This window comes from Schistocerca americana, chromosome 7 (genome assembly GCF_021461395.2).
Source record: "Schistocerca americana isolate TAMUIC-IGC-003095 chromosome 7, iqSchAmer2.1, whole genome shotgun sequence".
Classification (NCBI taxonomy): Eukaryota; Metazoa; Arthropoda; class Insecta; order Orthoptera; family Acrididae; genus Schistocerca; species Schistocerca americana.
Genome location: NC_060125.1, coordinates 374826616 through 374844583, shown reverse-complemented (window position 1 = coordinate 374844583; position 17968 = coordinate 374826616). Strand labels below are relative to the sequence as shown.

At 43.9% G+C, this 17968-nt stretch overlaps 1 protein-coding gene across 1 annotated transcript in view; it reads left to right on the top strand.

Annotated features, from left to right (window-relative positions):
• LOC124622951 (nose resistant to fluoxetine protein 6-like) overlaps window positions 1–17968 on the top strand; it is a 185072-nt gene that overhangs the window by 98402 nt on the left and 68702 nt on the right. The window contains exon 8 of the mRNA XM_047148741.1: window positions 4857–5004. Coding sequence (XP_047004697.1) covers window positions 4857–5004 — 148 coding nt within the window. The remainder of the gene's footprint in view (window positions 1–4856; window positions 5005–17968) is intronic.

The following is a 17968-nucleotide window of genomic DNA, read 5'->3' as shown; positions in this document are numbered from 1 at the left end:
GTAATCTCGCCTGTCTCTGAAGGAGTTTCGGATCGTAATTGTCATTCATCATGAAATTGGTCTCTTCTATCGAGATCCTCAGCCCATGCTGCTGGCGATCCTTTCTAGGTGGTTGGTCTGGATGGTCGATTCTTTCAGGCTTTCCAAGTGTATCGCAAAATCATCCGCAAAGGCCAGGTAGTTTAATTCCTCCGATTTTTTCCGACTGCAGATCGGGCTTATTCCTTTATCTTCAGATCCAAAGTCTCACAATCTTATATTTGAATCACGTTGGTAATGTAGAAAAATCCAGTACAAAATTGTATTTAAGAAATTGATTATTATATAATAACCTATGGCTAAAGGGAGATCAAAAGTTTCCTTTAGAATACCGTTAATCTAGAACCGGTATTCCCATAAGGCAAAACCACCGTGAACAGTGAGGCAATCATCCCACCAACGCACCGGGTTGAAAATATCCGTTTGGTAAAACAGGGAGTTCCTGCTGCATGAAGAAGTCCGTAACTGTCTGCTGTACATCCTTATTCGACAGGAATTGACGGCCCTTCAAGGCCTTTTTTTAGGGACCGAGAACGTGATAATCGCATGAGGAGAGATCAGAACTATAGGGTGCGTCTCCCACTTGAGTTGTAACTTCTGCGTTACGAGATTTGTGATATGGGGATGTGCGTCTTGTGTCGAATCGCGACCAGCATGGAACATGACGCACGTTTCCACAAAGGTGGTTTTCAACAGACATGTTACCCCACACACTTTCTTCATTTCCCGATGGACGTCTATCAGTGTTTTTCCTTCGGTAGCCAAAAAAGAATAGCAGCATGTGGGTCCTGTCTGGACGCATTTAGTAATATCATCGCCAAAGTTCTGGTGTCCATATTTACCTTACACACGTCGGAAAGGCCCGAATGCCACATTAACCCCTCTCCTACACGTCAGTGCTTATACAATGAAAAGCCAAAGAAACTGATACAGCCGTGCGTATTCAGTTACAGAGATGTGTAAACAAGAAGAATACCGCGATGCGGTAGGCAACGCCTATATAAGACACCAAGTGTCTGGCGCAGTTGTTAGATCGGTTACTGCTTCTAAAATGGCACGTTATCAAGATTTAAGTGAGTTTGAACGTGGCGTTATAGTCGGCGCACGAGCGACGGGGCACAGCATCTCCGAGGTAGCGATGTGGTGGGGATTTTTCTGTGCGACCATTTCACGAGTGTGCCGTGAATATCAGGAATCCCGTGAAACATCAAATCTACGACATCGCTGCGGTCGGAAAAAGACACTGCAAGCGGGATCAACGACAACTGAAGAGAATCGTTCAACGTGACAGAAGGGCAACCCTACCACAAATTGCTGCAGATTTCAATGCTGGGCCATCAACAAGTGTCAGCGTGCGAACCATTCAACGAAACATCGTTGATATGGGCTTTCGGAGCCGAAGGCCTACTTTTGTACCCTTGATGACTGCGCGACAGAAAGCTTTACGCCTCACCTGGCCCCGTCAACATCGACATTGGACTGTTGATGAATGGAACCATGTTGCCTGGTCGGACGAGTTTCGTTTCAAATTGGATCGAGCGTTTGGATGTGTATGGAGATAATCTTATGAATCCAAAGGCTCTATAATGTTGTGGGATGTGTGCATTTGGAGTGATATGGGACCCGAGATACTTCTAGATACGACTCTGACAGGTGAACGTACGTAAGCATCCTGTCTGATCACCTTTATCCTTTCATGTCACGACTGTGCATTCCGATGGACGTGTGCAATTCCAACAGGATTCTGCCACACCTCACACGTCCGGAATTGGTACAGAATGGCTCCAGGAACACTCTGAATTTAAACGCTTCCGCTGCCCACCAAACTCCCGAGACATGAACATTGTTGAGCATATCTGGGATGCCTTGCAACGTTCTGTTCAGAAGAGACCTCCATCCCTTCGTACTGTTATACAGATTTATGGATAGCTCTGCATGGTGTCAGTTCCCTCAAGCACTACTTCGGACGTTAAACGAGTCCATGCCACGTCGTGTTGCGGCACTTCTGCGTGCTGCCGGAGGCCCTACACGACATTAGGCAGGTGTATCAGTTTCTTTGGTTCTTCAGTGTATAACCGTACCGGCAATAAGTTGCATATATACTGCAACAACACCCTCAAATGAAACATTTTGATCGCTCTTTATATTTATTTAAATGTAATACTGACGGATTTTTCATAAATTACCTGTACAATATAAGGAAGATATAAGTTAGGTTCGATTGATCAGTATTTGTATACAGGGTGTCCCTTTTATCCTGACCACTCTAAATAACTGTTTGTCCAGATGCAAATTACAAAATGTGTTAAGGAAATGTTCTTTAGCCGTCAGGGGGATATCAATCAGCATGGCTGCCTTCGTTGTAACTTTGTTTTCTCAAAGATGTGAACTGCGGTATGACTTTTTTAAATTGCACCGTGTATTTTTGATTCGGTAATTCGTCTCCGCTCCTAAAGACCTATTCAAAAATGTATCGTTGGTGTACACTCTACTCCCACAACTCTTCAACTGACGATGGTTGACAGAACGACGGGTGTGCATTCTGCTTATGTTTACATTTTTCCTCTGTCAACGTCAGCACGTGGATGTGTTCCATTACTCCGAGTACCTGCGCTAAGCACTGGGAGCGTCAACGTCAATGTTGTGTTACGTAATTAATAACGCTGTGTTTCAGTGAAGGGAAAATGTAAACATAAGTAGAATGCACGCCCGTCATTCTGTCAACCAACGTCAGTTGAACAGTTGTGTGAGTAGAGTGTACACCAACAAAGAGAAGGTAGAAATGCTACTCATCTATGGGGAATGTAAATTAGCAGAACAGTAATTGCAATACTGTTTTCTTATGTACGCTTACATCTAGTACAGTAGTTTAGTCCTTTTAAATACCGTTGTGTAGAGTAGGCATACAGTAAAGGCTGTCCTTCCTACAAACTGCATCGACTTTACGTTTCTTTTATTGTTGTTGTAGGTAGGCGAAATGCTACGCAGGCAGCGGAACTACACAGATAGCGATATCCTGGAAGAACCCACCTTCCCGACGGATGTTTTCTCGTCTTATCGCGACGCTTCAGGAACCGGGAAGTTCCAACCCACGACAACGCAATCGTCGTAGCACTCGCACAGACGAAGCTGCCGAAGTTACTGTTCTCGCTTCCGTTGCTATGAATCCACATGTGAGCACACGACAGCTTGAGCACAAAATTGGCATTCCTAAAACCAGTGTACATCGTATTCTTACACGTTTCCGGTTCTATCCTTACCATGTACACCTACGTCAAGAATTCCATGGGAATGATTTCCAGAATCGTGTACAGTTCTGGCAGTGGGCACAGCAGTAAATCCTCGCCAACCCGAACCTCTTCTCCAATGTTCTATTTACCGATGAATGTTCCTTCTCAAACAAAGGACAGGTAAATACAAGGAACATGCATATTGGTCCAGCTACAACCCACGATGGCTTAGACAGGTGGAACATCAGCGTCAATGGAGAGTTAACGTCTGTGTGGGATGCTTGGTACTACAATTATTGGCCTTATTTCATCAATGGTAGTCCAAACGAGCGTATGCCAACTTCCTCAGACGAATTCTTTCTCCTCTTCTGAATGAAGTTATGCTAAGAATCAGAATGCTTATGTGGTGTCAACACGATGGATGTCCAGCACATAATGCCTTCCTTGCATGTCGTGTTCTGAACCGAAGGTATCCTGCCAGATGGATTCGTCGAGGAGGAACAGTTACTTGGCCTGCTAGGTCGCCTGATTTAAATCCTCTGGACTTTTTTCTTTGGGAATACATTAAAGACGTTTTCTATCGCGATATTCCAACAACTCCAGAGGACATGCAGGAACGTAGCGTGCTTGCTTGTAATTCTCTTCAGCAGGCAACACTGGAAGCAGTAAATAATTCTTTCATTCAACGAGTGCAGCAGTGTATCGATGTCCAGCGTCACCACTTTGAGCACCTTTGAAAGTTCTGCTCCTGGGCAATGGTACCGGAGGGTCAAAGTCAATTTTGTGTTATGTTTTTACTTGGTTTTCATTTGTTTTCTGACAACTCCAGCAAGTGGACGAGTCTGTGATCTCGGGCTCAAAGTCAATGTTGTGTTATGTAATTAATAACGTCGAGTTTCAGTGAATGGTACAATGTGTTACATTTTTGAATAGGTCTTTAGGAGAGGAAATGAATTACCGAATAAAAAATGCACGGCGCAATTTAAAAAAGTCATACTGTAGTTCACATCTTTGAAAAAACAAAGCTACAACGAAGGCAATCATGCTGATTGATATCCCCCTGATTGCTAAAGAACACTTGCTTGAAACATTTTGTAATTTGCATCTGGACAAACAATTATTTACGATGGTCAAGATAAATGCAACACCCTGTATATCTTTTAACTGAAGCTGCGTTTTTTTTTTTTTTTTTTTTTTTTAATCTGCAAATGTTGGAAAGTCCAGCACATGTTATTATTACTTCTTTCTTCAAAATTAGTAAAGATGATATTGCTAACCTATTGTGCTAGCGAAAAAGCATAATATGCCACTCCCATTTAAGGCACATATCTCTATGAAAATGCACAACTTGTCGAAATCCTGATATAATTATCGGATCCTGATATGCAGCACATAACATATTGGATCAGAAATTCTGTCTTGAGAACTTTGTTTTAAAATTTGGTAAATTTGCAAATGAGTGTTTTACCAAAATAATATGTGGGATCATTTACTCCTAAGAGAAACAGTACTTGAAACGAATGGTAGCTGTGCGACTTGGTTGCCTGTGCGCTGATAACTGTGAGCTGTGATTTGTTGTGCCAACAGGACACTGCGCAGGCTGAGCTACGACGAGACATTCCTGCAGTCCTACGTTCCGGCGCACATGAGCGCATCGCCATACGTCGCGGGCGTCATTGCTGGCTACGTGCTGCATCGCCGGCAGTCCCAAGCACCTGGCAAGCGTCTGCCGAAGGTCAGTACAGCAGCGAGGCTCTGTTCTCGGGCTATTTTGTCTAACATCAAAATGTAAAGTGTACTCTACGTCCAACCAAAGTCTCCAGCACAGCCCAGTTGAGACATTAGACAAGCATTAAAACCGAGCTCTATGCACACGGCTACGACACTGAGACCATGTTTACATTCAACAGGACATTGTCTCTCTCCCAGTATCACAGGAACACTGAAATTACATCACATTGACTTAGCAGCAGTGACATGAAATGTATTCGCAATTGCGAATGTGGACTACCATCAATTGTATAATATACACACCAAAAAAAGTATTGCATCACCTCGGTTCCGAGAGTTCCGGAACCTGTACAGATATCTGGAATAGAGATCAACATAAACATCATTTCCGCCCTTTTTATTGCTCATGAAACCCACACATTGCATGTTGTACCACCATACAGCGAGACCATCAGACGTCCACATTGCTGTACACACCGGAAGCTCTAATATCCTTCAGAACGTCCTCTTGCATCGATGCATCCCTGTATTCGTCGTGCCATACTATCCACAAGTTCATCAAGGCACTGTTGGTCCAGATTGTCCCACTCCTCAACGGCGATTTGGCGTAGATCCCTCACACTGGTTGGTGGGACACCTCGTCCATAAACAGCCCTTTCCAATCTATTCCAGACAGGTTCGATAGGGTTTCTTGTCGGGAGAACAAATGGCCACTCTAGGCGAGCGATATCCTTATCCTGAAGGAAGTCATTTACAAGATCTGCACGATGGGGCGCGAACTGTCGTCCATGAATACGAATGCCTCGCCAATATGCTGCCGATATGGTTGCACTATCGGTCGGAGGATGGCATGTATCGTACAGCTGTTACGGCGCCTTCCATGACCACCAGTGGCGTACGTCGGCCCCACATAATGCCACCCCAAAACAGCAGGGAACCTCCACCTTGTTGCACTCGCTGGACAGTGTGTCTAAGGCGTTCAGCCTGACCGGGTTGCCCTCAAACAGGTCTCCGACGATTGTCTGGTTGAAGGCATATGCGACACTCACCGCTGAAGAGAACGTGATTCCAATGCTGAGCGGTCCATTCGGCATGTCGTTGGGCCCATCTGTACCACGCTGCATGGTGTCGTAGTTGCAAAGATGGACCTCGCCATGGAGTCAAGTTGCGCATCATGCAGCCTACTGCGCACAGTTTGAGTCGTAACACGACGTCCTGTAGCGGCACGAAAAGCATTATTCACCGTTGTGGCGTTGCTGTCAGGGTTCCTCCGAGCCATAATCCGTAGGTAGCGGCCATCCACTGCAGTAGTAAGCCTTGGGCGGCCGGAGCGAGTTCCTGTCCCTCTGTATCTTCTCCATATCCGAACAACATCGCTTTGGTTCACTCCGAGACACCTGGACACTTCCCTTGTTGAGAGCCCTTCCTGACACAAAGTAACAATGCGGACGCAATCGAAAGGCGGTATTGAGTGTCTAGGCACGGTTGAACAACAGACAACACGAGCCGCGTTCCTCCTTCCTGGTGAAATGACAAACTGATCGGTTGTCCGTTCTGGGAACCGGGGTGACGCAAAACTTGTTTTGATGTGTGTAGAATGACGACAGTGAAAATTTGTGCCGGATCGGGAGTCGAACCCGAGTTTCTCGCTTATCGCGAGCGGTCGCCTTATCATTTGGCTATCCGAGGACGACTCCATGCAACCATGTGTCCACAACCTGCACTCGTACATCCATTATATACAGGCTGTTACAAAAAGGTACGGCCAAATTTTCAGGAAACATTCCTCACACATAAATAAAGAAAATATGTTATGTGAATATGTGTCCAGAAACGCTTAATTTCCATGTTGGAGCTCATTTTAGTTTCGTCATTATGTACTGTACTTCCACGATTCACCGCCAGTTGGCCCAATTGAAGGAAGGTAATGTTGACTTCGGTGCTTGTGTTGACATGCGACTCATTGCTCTACAGTACTAGCATCAAGCACATCAGTACGTAGCATCAACAGGTTAGTGTTCATCACGAACGTGGTTTTGCAGTGAGTGCAATGTTTACAAATGCGGAGTTGGCAGATGCCCATTTGATGTATGGATTAGAACGGGGCAATAGCCGTGGCGCGGTACGTTTGTATCGAGACATATTTCCAGAACGAAGGTGTCTCGACAGGAAGACGTTCGAAGCAATTGATCGGCGTCTTATGGAGCACGGAAAATTCCAGCCTATGACTCGCGACTGGGGAAGACCTAGATCGACGAAGCTGCAATGGACGAGGCAATTCTTCGTGCAGCTGACGATAACCCTAATGTCAGCGTCAGAGACGTTGCTGCTTTACAAGGTAACGTTGACCACGTCACTGTATGGAGAGGGCTACGGGAGAACCAGTTGTTTCCGTACCATGTACAGCGTGTGCAGGCACTATCAGCAGCTGATTGGCCTCCACGGGTACACTTCTGCGAATGGTTCATCCAACAATGTGTCAATCCTCATTTCAGTGCAAATGTTCTCTTTACGGATGAGGCTTCATTCCAACATGATCAAATTGTAAATTTTCACAATCAACATATGTGGGCTGACGAGAATCCGCACGTAATCGTGCAATCACGTCATCAACACAGATTTTCTGTGAACGTTTGGGCAGGCATTGTTAATGATGTCTTGATTGGGCCCCATGTTCTTCCACCTACGCTCAATGGAGCACTTTATCATGTTTTCGTACGGGATACTCTACCTGTGCTGCTAGAACATGTGCCTTTACAAGTACGACACAACAAGTGGTTCATCCACGATGGAGCTCCTGCACATTTCAGTCGAAGTGTTCGTACGCTTCTCAACCACAGATTCGGTGACCGATGGATTGATAGAGGCGGACCAATTCTATGGCCTCCACGCTCTCCTGACCTCAACCCTCTTGACTTTCATTTATGGGGGCATTTGAAAGCTCTTGTCTACGCAACCCCGGTACCAAATGTACCAAATGTAGAGACTCTTCGTGCTCGTATTGTGGACGGCTGTGATACAATACGCCATTCTCCAGGGCTGCATCAGCGCATCCATGCGACGGAGGGTGGATGCATGTATCCTCGCTAACGGAAGACATTTTGAACAATTCCTCTAGTGTTTGAAGTCACGCTGGTACGTTCTGTTGCTGTGTGTTTCCATTCCATGATTAATGTGATTTGAAGAGATGTAATAAAATGAGCTCTAACATGGAAAGTAAACGTTTCCGGACACATGTCCACATAACATATTTTTTTTCTTTGTGTGTGAGGAATGTTTCCTGAAAGTTTGACCGTACCTTTTTGTAACACCCTGTATATTCACGTACAGGAGAGATATTTTACTTGGAAGTCGCTTGCCCTGTATTGCAGTTCGTGTGTTATTGCAAAATACGATGCTAAGTTCCTTCGGACATGCATGCATGTCCGAAGGGTTCGAGTCCCTGTCCGGCACAAATTTTCACTGTCGTCATTCCGTCATAAAGTTGATGGCAGTCCATATTCGCAATTGCAAAAACATTTCGTGCCTTTCGTAACGGCTGTAGTCTCCGCAGTGCCTGTTCCTTCAGACATCTATGCAACTTAGACAGGGGACGGAAACAAAACGAACTGCTGAAATACCAAAGCCACTTTTAGCTATAGACAAATTATGCTTAAAAACTGCCCTTGAGGTAAAGGGACACATACGATAATCTGCCACGTTATTTAAGTTCTGCTATGTGCGCAAGGTAATGACACTGCTATGTCTAAGGTCTGACAAATATTAAAGAGTAAAAATACATTTAAAATTGGCTAGGGAGCTGAGGACATAAATTTTCATGGCATTGTCAAACCAAGTCAAAAGATGCCTTTCAGAGGAATTGACTGATGGACAGTGGCCTTCCCGGAGAAGTGACTGATAGTACTCCCGGGGTTGACGAAAATAATAGCCGTGTTATTGTGTATGTAGTGAAAGACGGAAATAGTGATGTATATGGAAAATATGCAGAGCTCTCGTATAGGTCTTTGGTACACCACAGCATCTGGAAGAGCTGCAGTATCCACTGATACGTTGGTAACAGTTGTGCTACTCATAATGCATTTCGACTGTGTCCTCTATAGATTAGTACCCTGTCAGCCCATGTTTTATTCGTAAAACGAACGTTGTACAACAATAAAAATTTGCCAAGAAATAGGAATACCCATTCACCGATTTGATACTGCAGAACTAAAGTTATCTGCCAATTTTCTCTTAGGTGCGCCGCGGGCCAGGCTTACAGAGGAATTGCGGTTCTTACTGACAAGAATTTGTACAATGCTTTCTTCTATAATTATGACTGATAAAAGGTACAGGTAGGAAATTAAAGTCTATTCGAAGCGAAATTGTTACGGTTCTAAGAGGTTTTGAACATAGAAAACACAGATTGTACTACAATGTTTCGGTGTGGCATAACGGATCACCGAAGCTTTTGCAGTGACTGTGTTATCCATCCACAGCGTCGAAATAATGAGGAGAATAAAAAGCCTACAATGTACTCTGGATCTGGAAACCTTGAAACTGGTGTTGTAAAGTGAATGAGCGACATTTCGTACAGTAACAAAAGTGAGAATGAGCACTTTTTTCTGTCTTACGTTCGGGAGTGATACTTGTAGAACTTTGCTAGCGTTCTTATTAAAAAAGACACTAGCACTCGAAAGAAATGGAGACATAAATCACAGCCAACGTTTTCTTATTCAGGTTTTCCGTGAATTTCTCAAATACCCTCAGTCTGTCTTCCTACAACGACCTCACGTCCCTTCACCTATCAGTATTTGTGCAACTGAAGTACTGCTCTGTGTCTAGTAACTTCATGTCAGTTTTAACTTAAAACCCTAATGATCAACAGGATCTGTAACACAATCCTGTCTCAGAAATTTTAATGGAACTCACTCGTGGTGCAGTCAGTACAGCTGACAAACTTGTGCAGACAGCTTCTGTTAGTGAAATAAGTGACGTAGCAGCCGTAAAGAAGACCATTTGATAGCGCTGGGACGCGTATTGACAATAAGTAACTCCGTATTGTGTGGTGTTAAACGAACAGAGTACTATAACAAGTGAGAGCTACCAGGTGTGATGACGAGGTGATGTGAATTCCAGAGTTGAATACTCAGTGAAATTGAAAGGAGCCGTACTCTATTGGATGGATCGGAAGGGGGAGAAACAGAAAATCCCTCTACGGTAGCGTCAGAGGAGCTGGGTCCATGTGACCTGGCCACTTTCTATTTACGATGAGGGGATCGATAGTCCAGGCTGGAGCTCTGACGTCAGTGGGCCAAATGTCAAATTCAGGGGTAGTGCAACAGGTGGAACCTGCGAGAGAGCTGAAATCAAATACGGGCAACCCTACAGCGAATGCTAATTCTGCGAGAAAAGGAGAACGAGACAATGGGCGCGATATTTGGACACCATACGAAAATTGTTGCAAACAGACGCCCGTTTGTTTGACTCTAGTAATGAATTCTACGCTCAGTTCCTACAAAATTTATTGTTGTCAAGTTGCTCGTGTAACTCTGTTCTTTAGTGGGAAAAAAGCGAGTTTACGGCGTATCGAATCAGATTTGTAACTGGATTCAGAACTTCCATGCACACAGACCTAAACTCGTCGTTCTTAACGGGTCGAACTCGACAGATGTTGAGATAATCTCCGGAGTATGCAAGGTGTGTTTTAAGGCCGTTTAGAGTATATAAAAATGATCTAGAGTATAATTTCGAAAGCTGCTTGTTGCTGTTCGCGGACAATGCTGTTGTCAATAGGAATGATGGAACGCCAGAAGACTGTAGAGAAATTCCCGCGGAAGATCGGTGATGTTGCAGGGACCGGCAGTTGACACCGAAAGTAAATAAATGTTAGGTACTGCGCCAGAGCCCGATGGAATCCCTATCAGATCCTATACTGAACTTGCGTCAGAGTTAGGACTTCTTCTAATCACAATCTATCATAGATCCTTAGAAAAAAAAGTGCCGTGTAGTCGGAAGAAAGCAAAGGTCACTCTCTACAAGAACGCTAGCAAAAGCGACTTAAAAGCTACCGTCCAACATCAATGACATCCATTTGTTGTAGAATCTTAGAACAGATTCAACGTTCAAAGTTCAAACGTGAGGAGGTACCTCGAACAGAATGACCTCCTCGATGATCATGGAAAACCAGCTCGCATTTTTCTCACATGACACGCTGAAAGCCATGGACCAAACCAGTCAGGTAAATTTATCGATTTCGGAACAGTATTTAACTCAGTACCACATCTACCCATATTATCAAAAGTACGATCGTATGAGGTGCCAAGCGAAATTTGTGACTAGGTTGAAGATTTCTTGATAGAGAGGACACAGTGTGCTGTCTTGGATGGAGAGTCATCGGCAGATGTTAAGTAACTTCGTGAGGGCCCCGGGGATGTCTGCTGTATGTTAATGGCCTTGTAGACAATGTTAATAGTTGTTGGCATTGTAGTCTTCAGTCCAAAACTGGTTTTATGCAGCTCTCCAGCCTACTTTAAATGCGCAAGCCTCTTCATCCTCGAATAACTACTGCAACATACATCCCCCGGAATCTGCTTACTGTATTCACCTCTTAGTCTCCTCTACGATTTTTACCCGCCACGCTTACCTGCAGTACTAAACTGGTAATCCCTTGATGCCTCAGAATGTGTTCTACCAACCAAACTCTTCTTTTAGTGAGGTTGTACCACAAATTTCTCTCCTCCTCAATTCTATTCAGTACCTCCTCATTAGTTACGTGATCTGACCATCTAATCTTCAACGTTCTTCTGAAGCACCACATTACAAAATCTTATATTCTCTTCCTGTCTAAATTGTTTATCGTCCATGTTTCTTTTCCATACGTGGCTACACTCCATACAAATACTTTCACAAGGACTTTCTGACACTTAAATCTATAATCGATGTTAACAAATTTCTCTTCTTCAGAAACGCTTTTCTTGCCATTGCTAGTCTACATTTTATATCTTCCGTGCTTCAACTATCATCAAATATTTTGCTTCTAAACTCAGACTATTCGCAGATGATGTAGTCATCAATAATGAAGAATTGTCGGAAGGAATCTGTACAAATATTCAGTGAGATCTTGTTAAAATTTCAAAGTGGTACAAAGATTGGCACCTTGCTTCAAATGTTCAGAAGTGTAAACTGAGGCACTTCACAAACCGAAAAAACGTGGTTGCAAGGACTATAAAATCACTTACGTTATTGTACAATGTCTGTGCCGACATATGTGAGGTATAAAGGTTTGACTCGGTCCTGGCGGCTCGTTCGGATAGCTCGCGCTAAGCGGGAAAGCCAGCTTCGAGTACCGGTACGGCAAAAAATACCATATGCCACCGATAAATAACACAGCAGAAGTCAATATAGATTCGCAATTTGCGAATCAAATTTCGTAATATACAACAGCAATGACACACAGTTAATCGGTTAATTCATACAATTACCTAAGTGTAACACTTTGTAGGGATATGAAAAGCAACGATACCATAGGCTCAGTCGAGCGTAAAGCAAGTGGCAGAATACTGGGGAAATGCAACAAGTCTACAAAGGAGACTGCGTGGTAAACAGTCGTGCGACCCAATCTAGAATATTGCTCAAATGTGTGGGGCCCGTACCAAATAGGACTAACTGGGGACATCGATCGTATACAGAGAAGGGCAGCACATATGATCAAAGGTTTGTCTGACGAGCGGAACAGTGCTAAAGAGATGTGGAAAGAACTGAACTGGCAGAGACGTGAAGATGGGCGAAAGCTATTCCGAGAAACATAAAGTTTAAAGGTCCGGCTTTGAATGATTACTCTAGGAATATACTACAACCTCCTACATAACGCTCTCATAGAGATCGTGGGGACAAGATTAGATTAATTACAAAAAATGGTTCAAATTGCTCTGAGCACTATGGGATTTAACTTCTGAGGTCATCAGTCCCCTCGAACTTAGAACTACTTAAGCCTAACTAACCTAAGGACATCACACACATCCATGCCCGAGGCAGGATTCGAACCTGCGACCGTAGCGGTCGCGCGGTTCCAGACTGTAGCGCCTAGACCCGCGCGGCCACTCCGGCGGCCAGATTAATTACAGCACGCATGGAGGCATTTGAACAATCTTTCTTATGAATGGAACGGGAATAAACCATAATAACAGGCACAGTGAAACGTACCTCTGCCATGCACTCCACAGTGGCTTGCAGAGTAGGCCTGTAGATATAGATGAATTTTAAGGAAATGCAATTCATTTACTAAAGAAGGGACCTAAAACAATTGTTCCATCGATTTTTGAGTACTGATGGTCGTTATGGTACCTTCAACAGGATGGATTAACAGAAGAAACAGAGAAGATACAAAGAAGAGCGGCGCACTTCGTTATGGACTTGTATAGCAAGCGTGAGAGCGTTACGGAGATCCTCAACAAATTCCAGTGGCGGACATTCCAAGAGAGGAGCCGTTCATCACAGATGGGTTTACTGTGGTTTACGTGGTATAGACGTACATGTAGGTCCAAACTGAGCGCTAGGTAATCAGTGTTTTCATTGCAGTGCCGAACAAGTACACGAGCTTGAGTTGTCCCAATTGCGCTGCTCCCCCCCCCCCCCCCCCCCCCCCCCCCCGCCCCGTCGGAGGGTCGGAGGTTCGAGTCCTCCCTCGAGCATGGGTGTGTGTGTTGTCCTTAGAATTAGTTAGTTTACTTAATGTGTAAGCCTAGGGACCGACGACCGCAGCAGTTTGGTCCCATAGTCCTTACCACCAATTTCCAATTTAGTTACCCTAATTGTTATCCTACGTGACAGCAGCGTTCTGCACAAAAAAGTTTTCTTTCAACGAGATATGTCGACTAATGACAAACAGTGCTCTGAATTAAAGTAAGACGTTTGAACAGTACCTGAAACAAGGCTCTGAGTGGAAACTAAATGCTGACAGTGAGCAACAAGCAAAGGGAAGAGTCTGTTAGCAGTTTTATACGACATTTGTAGAGTACACATATTGGGCAAATATCTTCAGTCGTCGTGAGCCTGAATATTAAAGAAGAGTCTCATAGAGTATCGTAAGGGTATTTTGAGACAAGTAATGTCAAAATCAGTCAAGGTGGCTTTCAGCGCATGCGCTGGCTTACGCATCCTGCTCAGACTTAACATCCGTGACCGAGTGGCGGTTTCCAAACCTCCAAGAAGTATTAGTGAGACACAAGCGTTGTCGAAACTGTGCGGCTTGCCGGCCCATTCTGTAGTTTTTTATTTTACACCTTGTTATAAATTGCCTAGGGGTAGCGTCTTTGATTCATAATCAAAAACGTCTTCGGTCCCGGGTTCGATCCCCGCCACTGCCTAAATTTTGATAAATAATCAGCATTGGCGGCCTAAGACTTCCGGCATAAGAAGTCAGCCTCGTTCTGCCAACGGCCTTGTCAAAGAGGGCGGAGGAGCGGATAGAGGTTCAGGGCATTCTCTTGTCCTAGGGGTGGGAAATTGCCCCTAAAGGCGGAAGAATCAGCAATGATCAACGACATGAGGATGCAGAAGGCAATGGAAACCACTGCATTAAAGACACGTAACGTGTATCCACAGGACATGTGGCCTGTAATTGAAGAAGTGTCATGATGATCTGTCCATTGGCAAAAGATTCCGGAATAGTCCCCCATTCGGATCTCCGGGAGGGGACTGCCAAGGGGGAGGTTACCATGAGAGAAAGATTGAATAATCAACGAAAGGATAACGTTCTACGAGTCGGGGCGTGGAATGTCAGAAGCTTGAACGTGGTAGGGAAACTAGAAAATCTGAAAAGGGAAATGCAAAGGCTCAATCTAGATATAGTAGGGGTCAGTGAAGTGAAGTGGAAGGAAGACAAGGATTTCTGGTCAGATGAGTATCGGGTAATATCAACAGCAGCAGAAAATGGTATAACAGGTGTAGGATTCGTTACGAATAGGAAGGTATGGCAGAGGGTGTGTTACTGTGAACAGTTCAGTGACCGGGTTGTTCTAATCAGAATCGACAGCAGACCAACACCGACAACGATAGTTCAGGTATACATCCCGACGTCGCAAGCTGAAGATGAACAGATAGAGAAAGTGTATGAGGATATTGAAAGGGTAATGCAGTATGTAAAGGGGGACGAAAATCTAATAGTAATGGGCGACTGGAATGCGGTTGTAGGGGAAGGAGTAGAAGAAAAGGTTACAGGAGAATATGGGCTTGGGACAAGGAATGAAAGAGGAGAAATACTAATTGAGTTCTGTAACAAGTTTCAGCTAGTAATAGCGAATACCCTGTTTAAGAATCACAAGAGGAGGAGGTATACTTGGAAAAGGCCGGGAGGTACGGGAAGATTTCAATTAGATTACATCATGGTCAGACAGAGATTCCGAAATCAGATACTGGATTGTAAGGCGTACCCAGGAGCAGATATAGACTCAGATCACAATATAGTAGTGATGAAGAGTAGGCTGAAGTTCAAGACATTAGTCAGGAAGAATCAATACGCAAAGAATTGGGATACGGAAATACTAAGGAATGACGAGATACGTTTGAAGTTCTCTAACGCTATAGAAACAGCAATAAGGAATAGCGCAGTAGGCAATAAAGTTGAAGAGGAATGGACATCTCTAAAAAGGGCCATCACAGAAGTTGGGAAGGAAAACATAGGTACAAAGAAGGTAGCTGCGAAGAAACCATCGGTAACAGAAGAAATACTTCAGTTGATTGATGAAAGGAGGAAGTACAAACATGTTCCGGGAAAATCCGCAATACAGAAATACAAGTCGCTGAGGAATGAAATAAATAGGAAGTGCAGGGAAGCTAAGACGAAATGGCTGCAGGAAAAATGTGAAGACATCGAAAAAGATATGATTGCCGGAAGGACAGACTCAGCATACAGAAAAGTCAAAACAATCTTTGGTGACATTAAAAGCAACGGTGGTAACATTAAGAGTGCAACGGGAATTCCACTGTTAAATGCAGAGGAGAGAGCAGATAGATGGAAAGAATACATTGCAAGCCTCTATGTGGATGAAGATTTGTCTGATGTGATAGAAGAAGAAACAGGAGTCGAATTAGAAGAGATAGGGGATCCAGCATTAGAATCGGAATTCAAAAGAGCTTCGGAGGACTTACGGTCATATAAGGCAGAAGGGATAGATAACATTCCATCAGAATTTCTAAAATCATTAGGGGAAGTGGCAACAAAACGACTATTCACGTTGGTGTGTAGAATATATGAGTCTGGCGGTATACCATCTGACTTTCGGAAAAGCATCATCCACACAATTCCGAAGACGGCAAGAGCTGACAAGTGCGAGAATTATCGCACAATCAGCCTAACAGCTCATGAATCGAACCTGCTTACAAGAATAATATACAGAAGAATGGAAAGGAAAATTGAGAATGCGCTAGGTGACGATCAGTTTGGCTTTAGGAAAAGTAAAGGGACGAGAGAGGCAATTCTGACGTTACGGCTAATAATGGAAGCAAGGCTAAAGAAAAATGAAGACACTTTCATAGGATTTGTCGACCTGGAAAAAGCATTCGACAATATAAAATGGTGCAAGCAGTTCGAGATTCTGAAAAAAGTAGGGGTAAGCTATAGGGAGAGGGGTCATATACAATATGTACAACAACCAAGAGGGAATAATAAGAATGGACGATCAAGAACGAAGTGCTTGTATTAAGAAGGGTGTAAGACAAAGCTGTAGCTTTTCGCCCCTACTCTTCAATCTGTATACGGAGGAAGCAATGATGGAAATAAAAGAAAGGTTCAGGAGTGGAATTAAAATACAAGGTGAAAGGATATCAGTGATACGATTCGCTGATGACATTGCTATCCTGAGTGAAAGTGAAGAAGAATTAAATGATCTGCTGAACGGAAGTAACAGTCTAATGAGTACACAGTATGGTTTGAGAGTAAATCGGAGAAAGACGAAGGTAATGAGAAGTAGTAGAAATGAGAACAGCGAGAAACTTAACATCAGGATTGATGGTCACGAAGTCAATGAAGTTAAGGAATTCTGCTACCTAGGCAGTAAAATAACCAATAACGGACGGAGCAAGGAGGACATCAAAAGCAGACTAGCTATGGCAAAAAAGGTATTTCTGGCCAAGAGAAGTCTACTAATATCAAATACCGGCCTTAATTTGAGGAAGAAATTTCTGAGGATGTACGTCTGGAGTACAGCATTGTATGGTAGTGAAACATGGACTGTGGGAAAACCGGAACAGAAGAGAATCGAAGCATTTGAGATGTGGTGCTATAGACGAATGTTGAAAATTAGGTGGACTGATAAGGTAAGGAATGAGGAGGTTCTGCGAAGAATCGGAGAGGAAAGGAATATGTGGAAAACACTGATAAGGAGAAGGGACAGGATGATAGGACATCTGCTAAGACGTGGTAAGACATGAGGGAATGACTTCCATGGTACTAGAGGGAGCTGTAGAGGGCAAAAACTGTAGAGGAAGACAGAGATTGGAATACGTCAAGCAAATAATTGAGGACGTACGTTGCAAGTGCTACTCTGAGATAAAGAGGTTAGCACAGGAAAGGAATTCGTGGCGGACCCCATCAAACCAGTCAGTAGACTGATGACAAAAAAAAAAAAAAAAAAAAAAAAAAAAAAAAATGAAGTCCCTAGGGAATTGTAAAGATGTCGATAGAACAATGTATGTTATTGCCAATGGGCAACCACAAACTGGCGTAGCATGTTCCTGAAACTGTTCATCTCCGCGTAGCCAAATTGTAATTAAAATTACAGTTATTTCGGATCATTCCCGAATTGCCTTTAGATGACACACGACAAATTAATGTTCAAAATACAAAATGAAATGCCGGCCTGGGTGACCGAGCGGTTCTAGGCGCTACAGTCAGGAACCGCGCGACCGTTACGGTCGCAGGTTCGAATCCTACCCCGGGCATGGATGTGTGTGATGTCCTTAGGTTAGTTAAGTTTAAGTAGTTCTAAGTT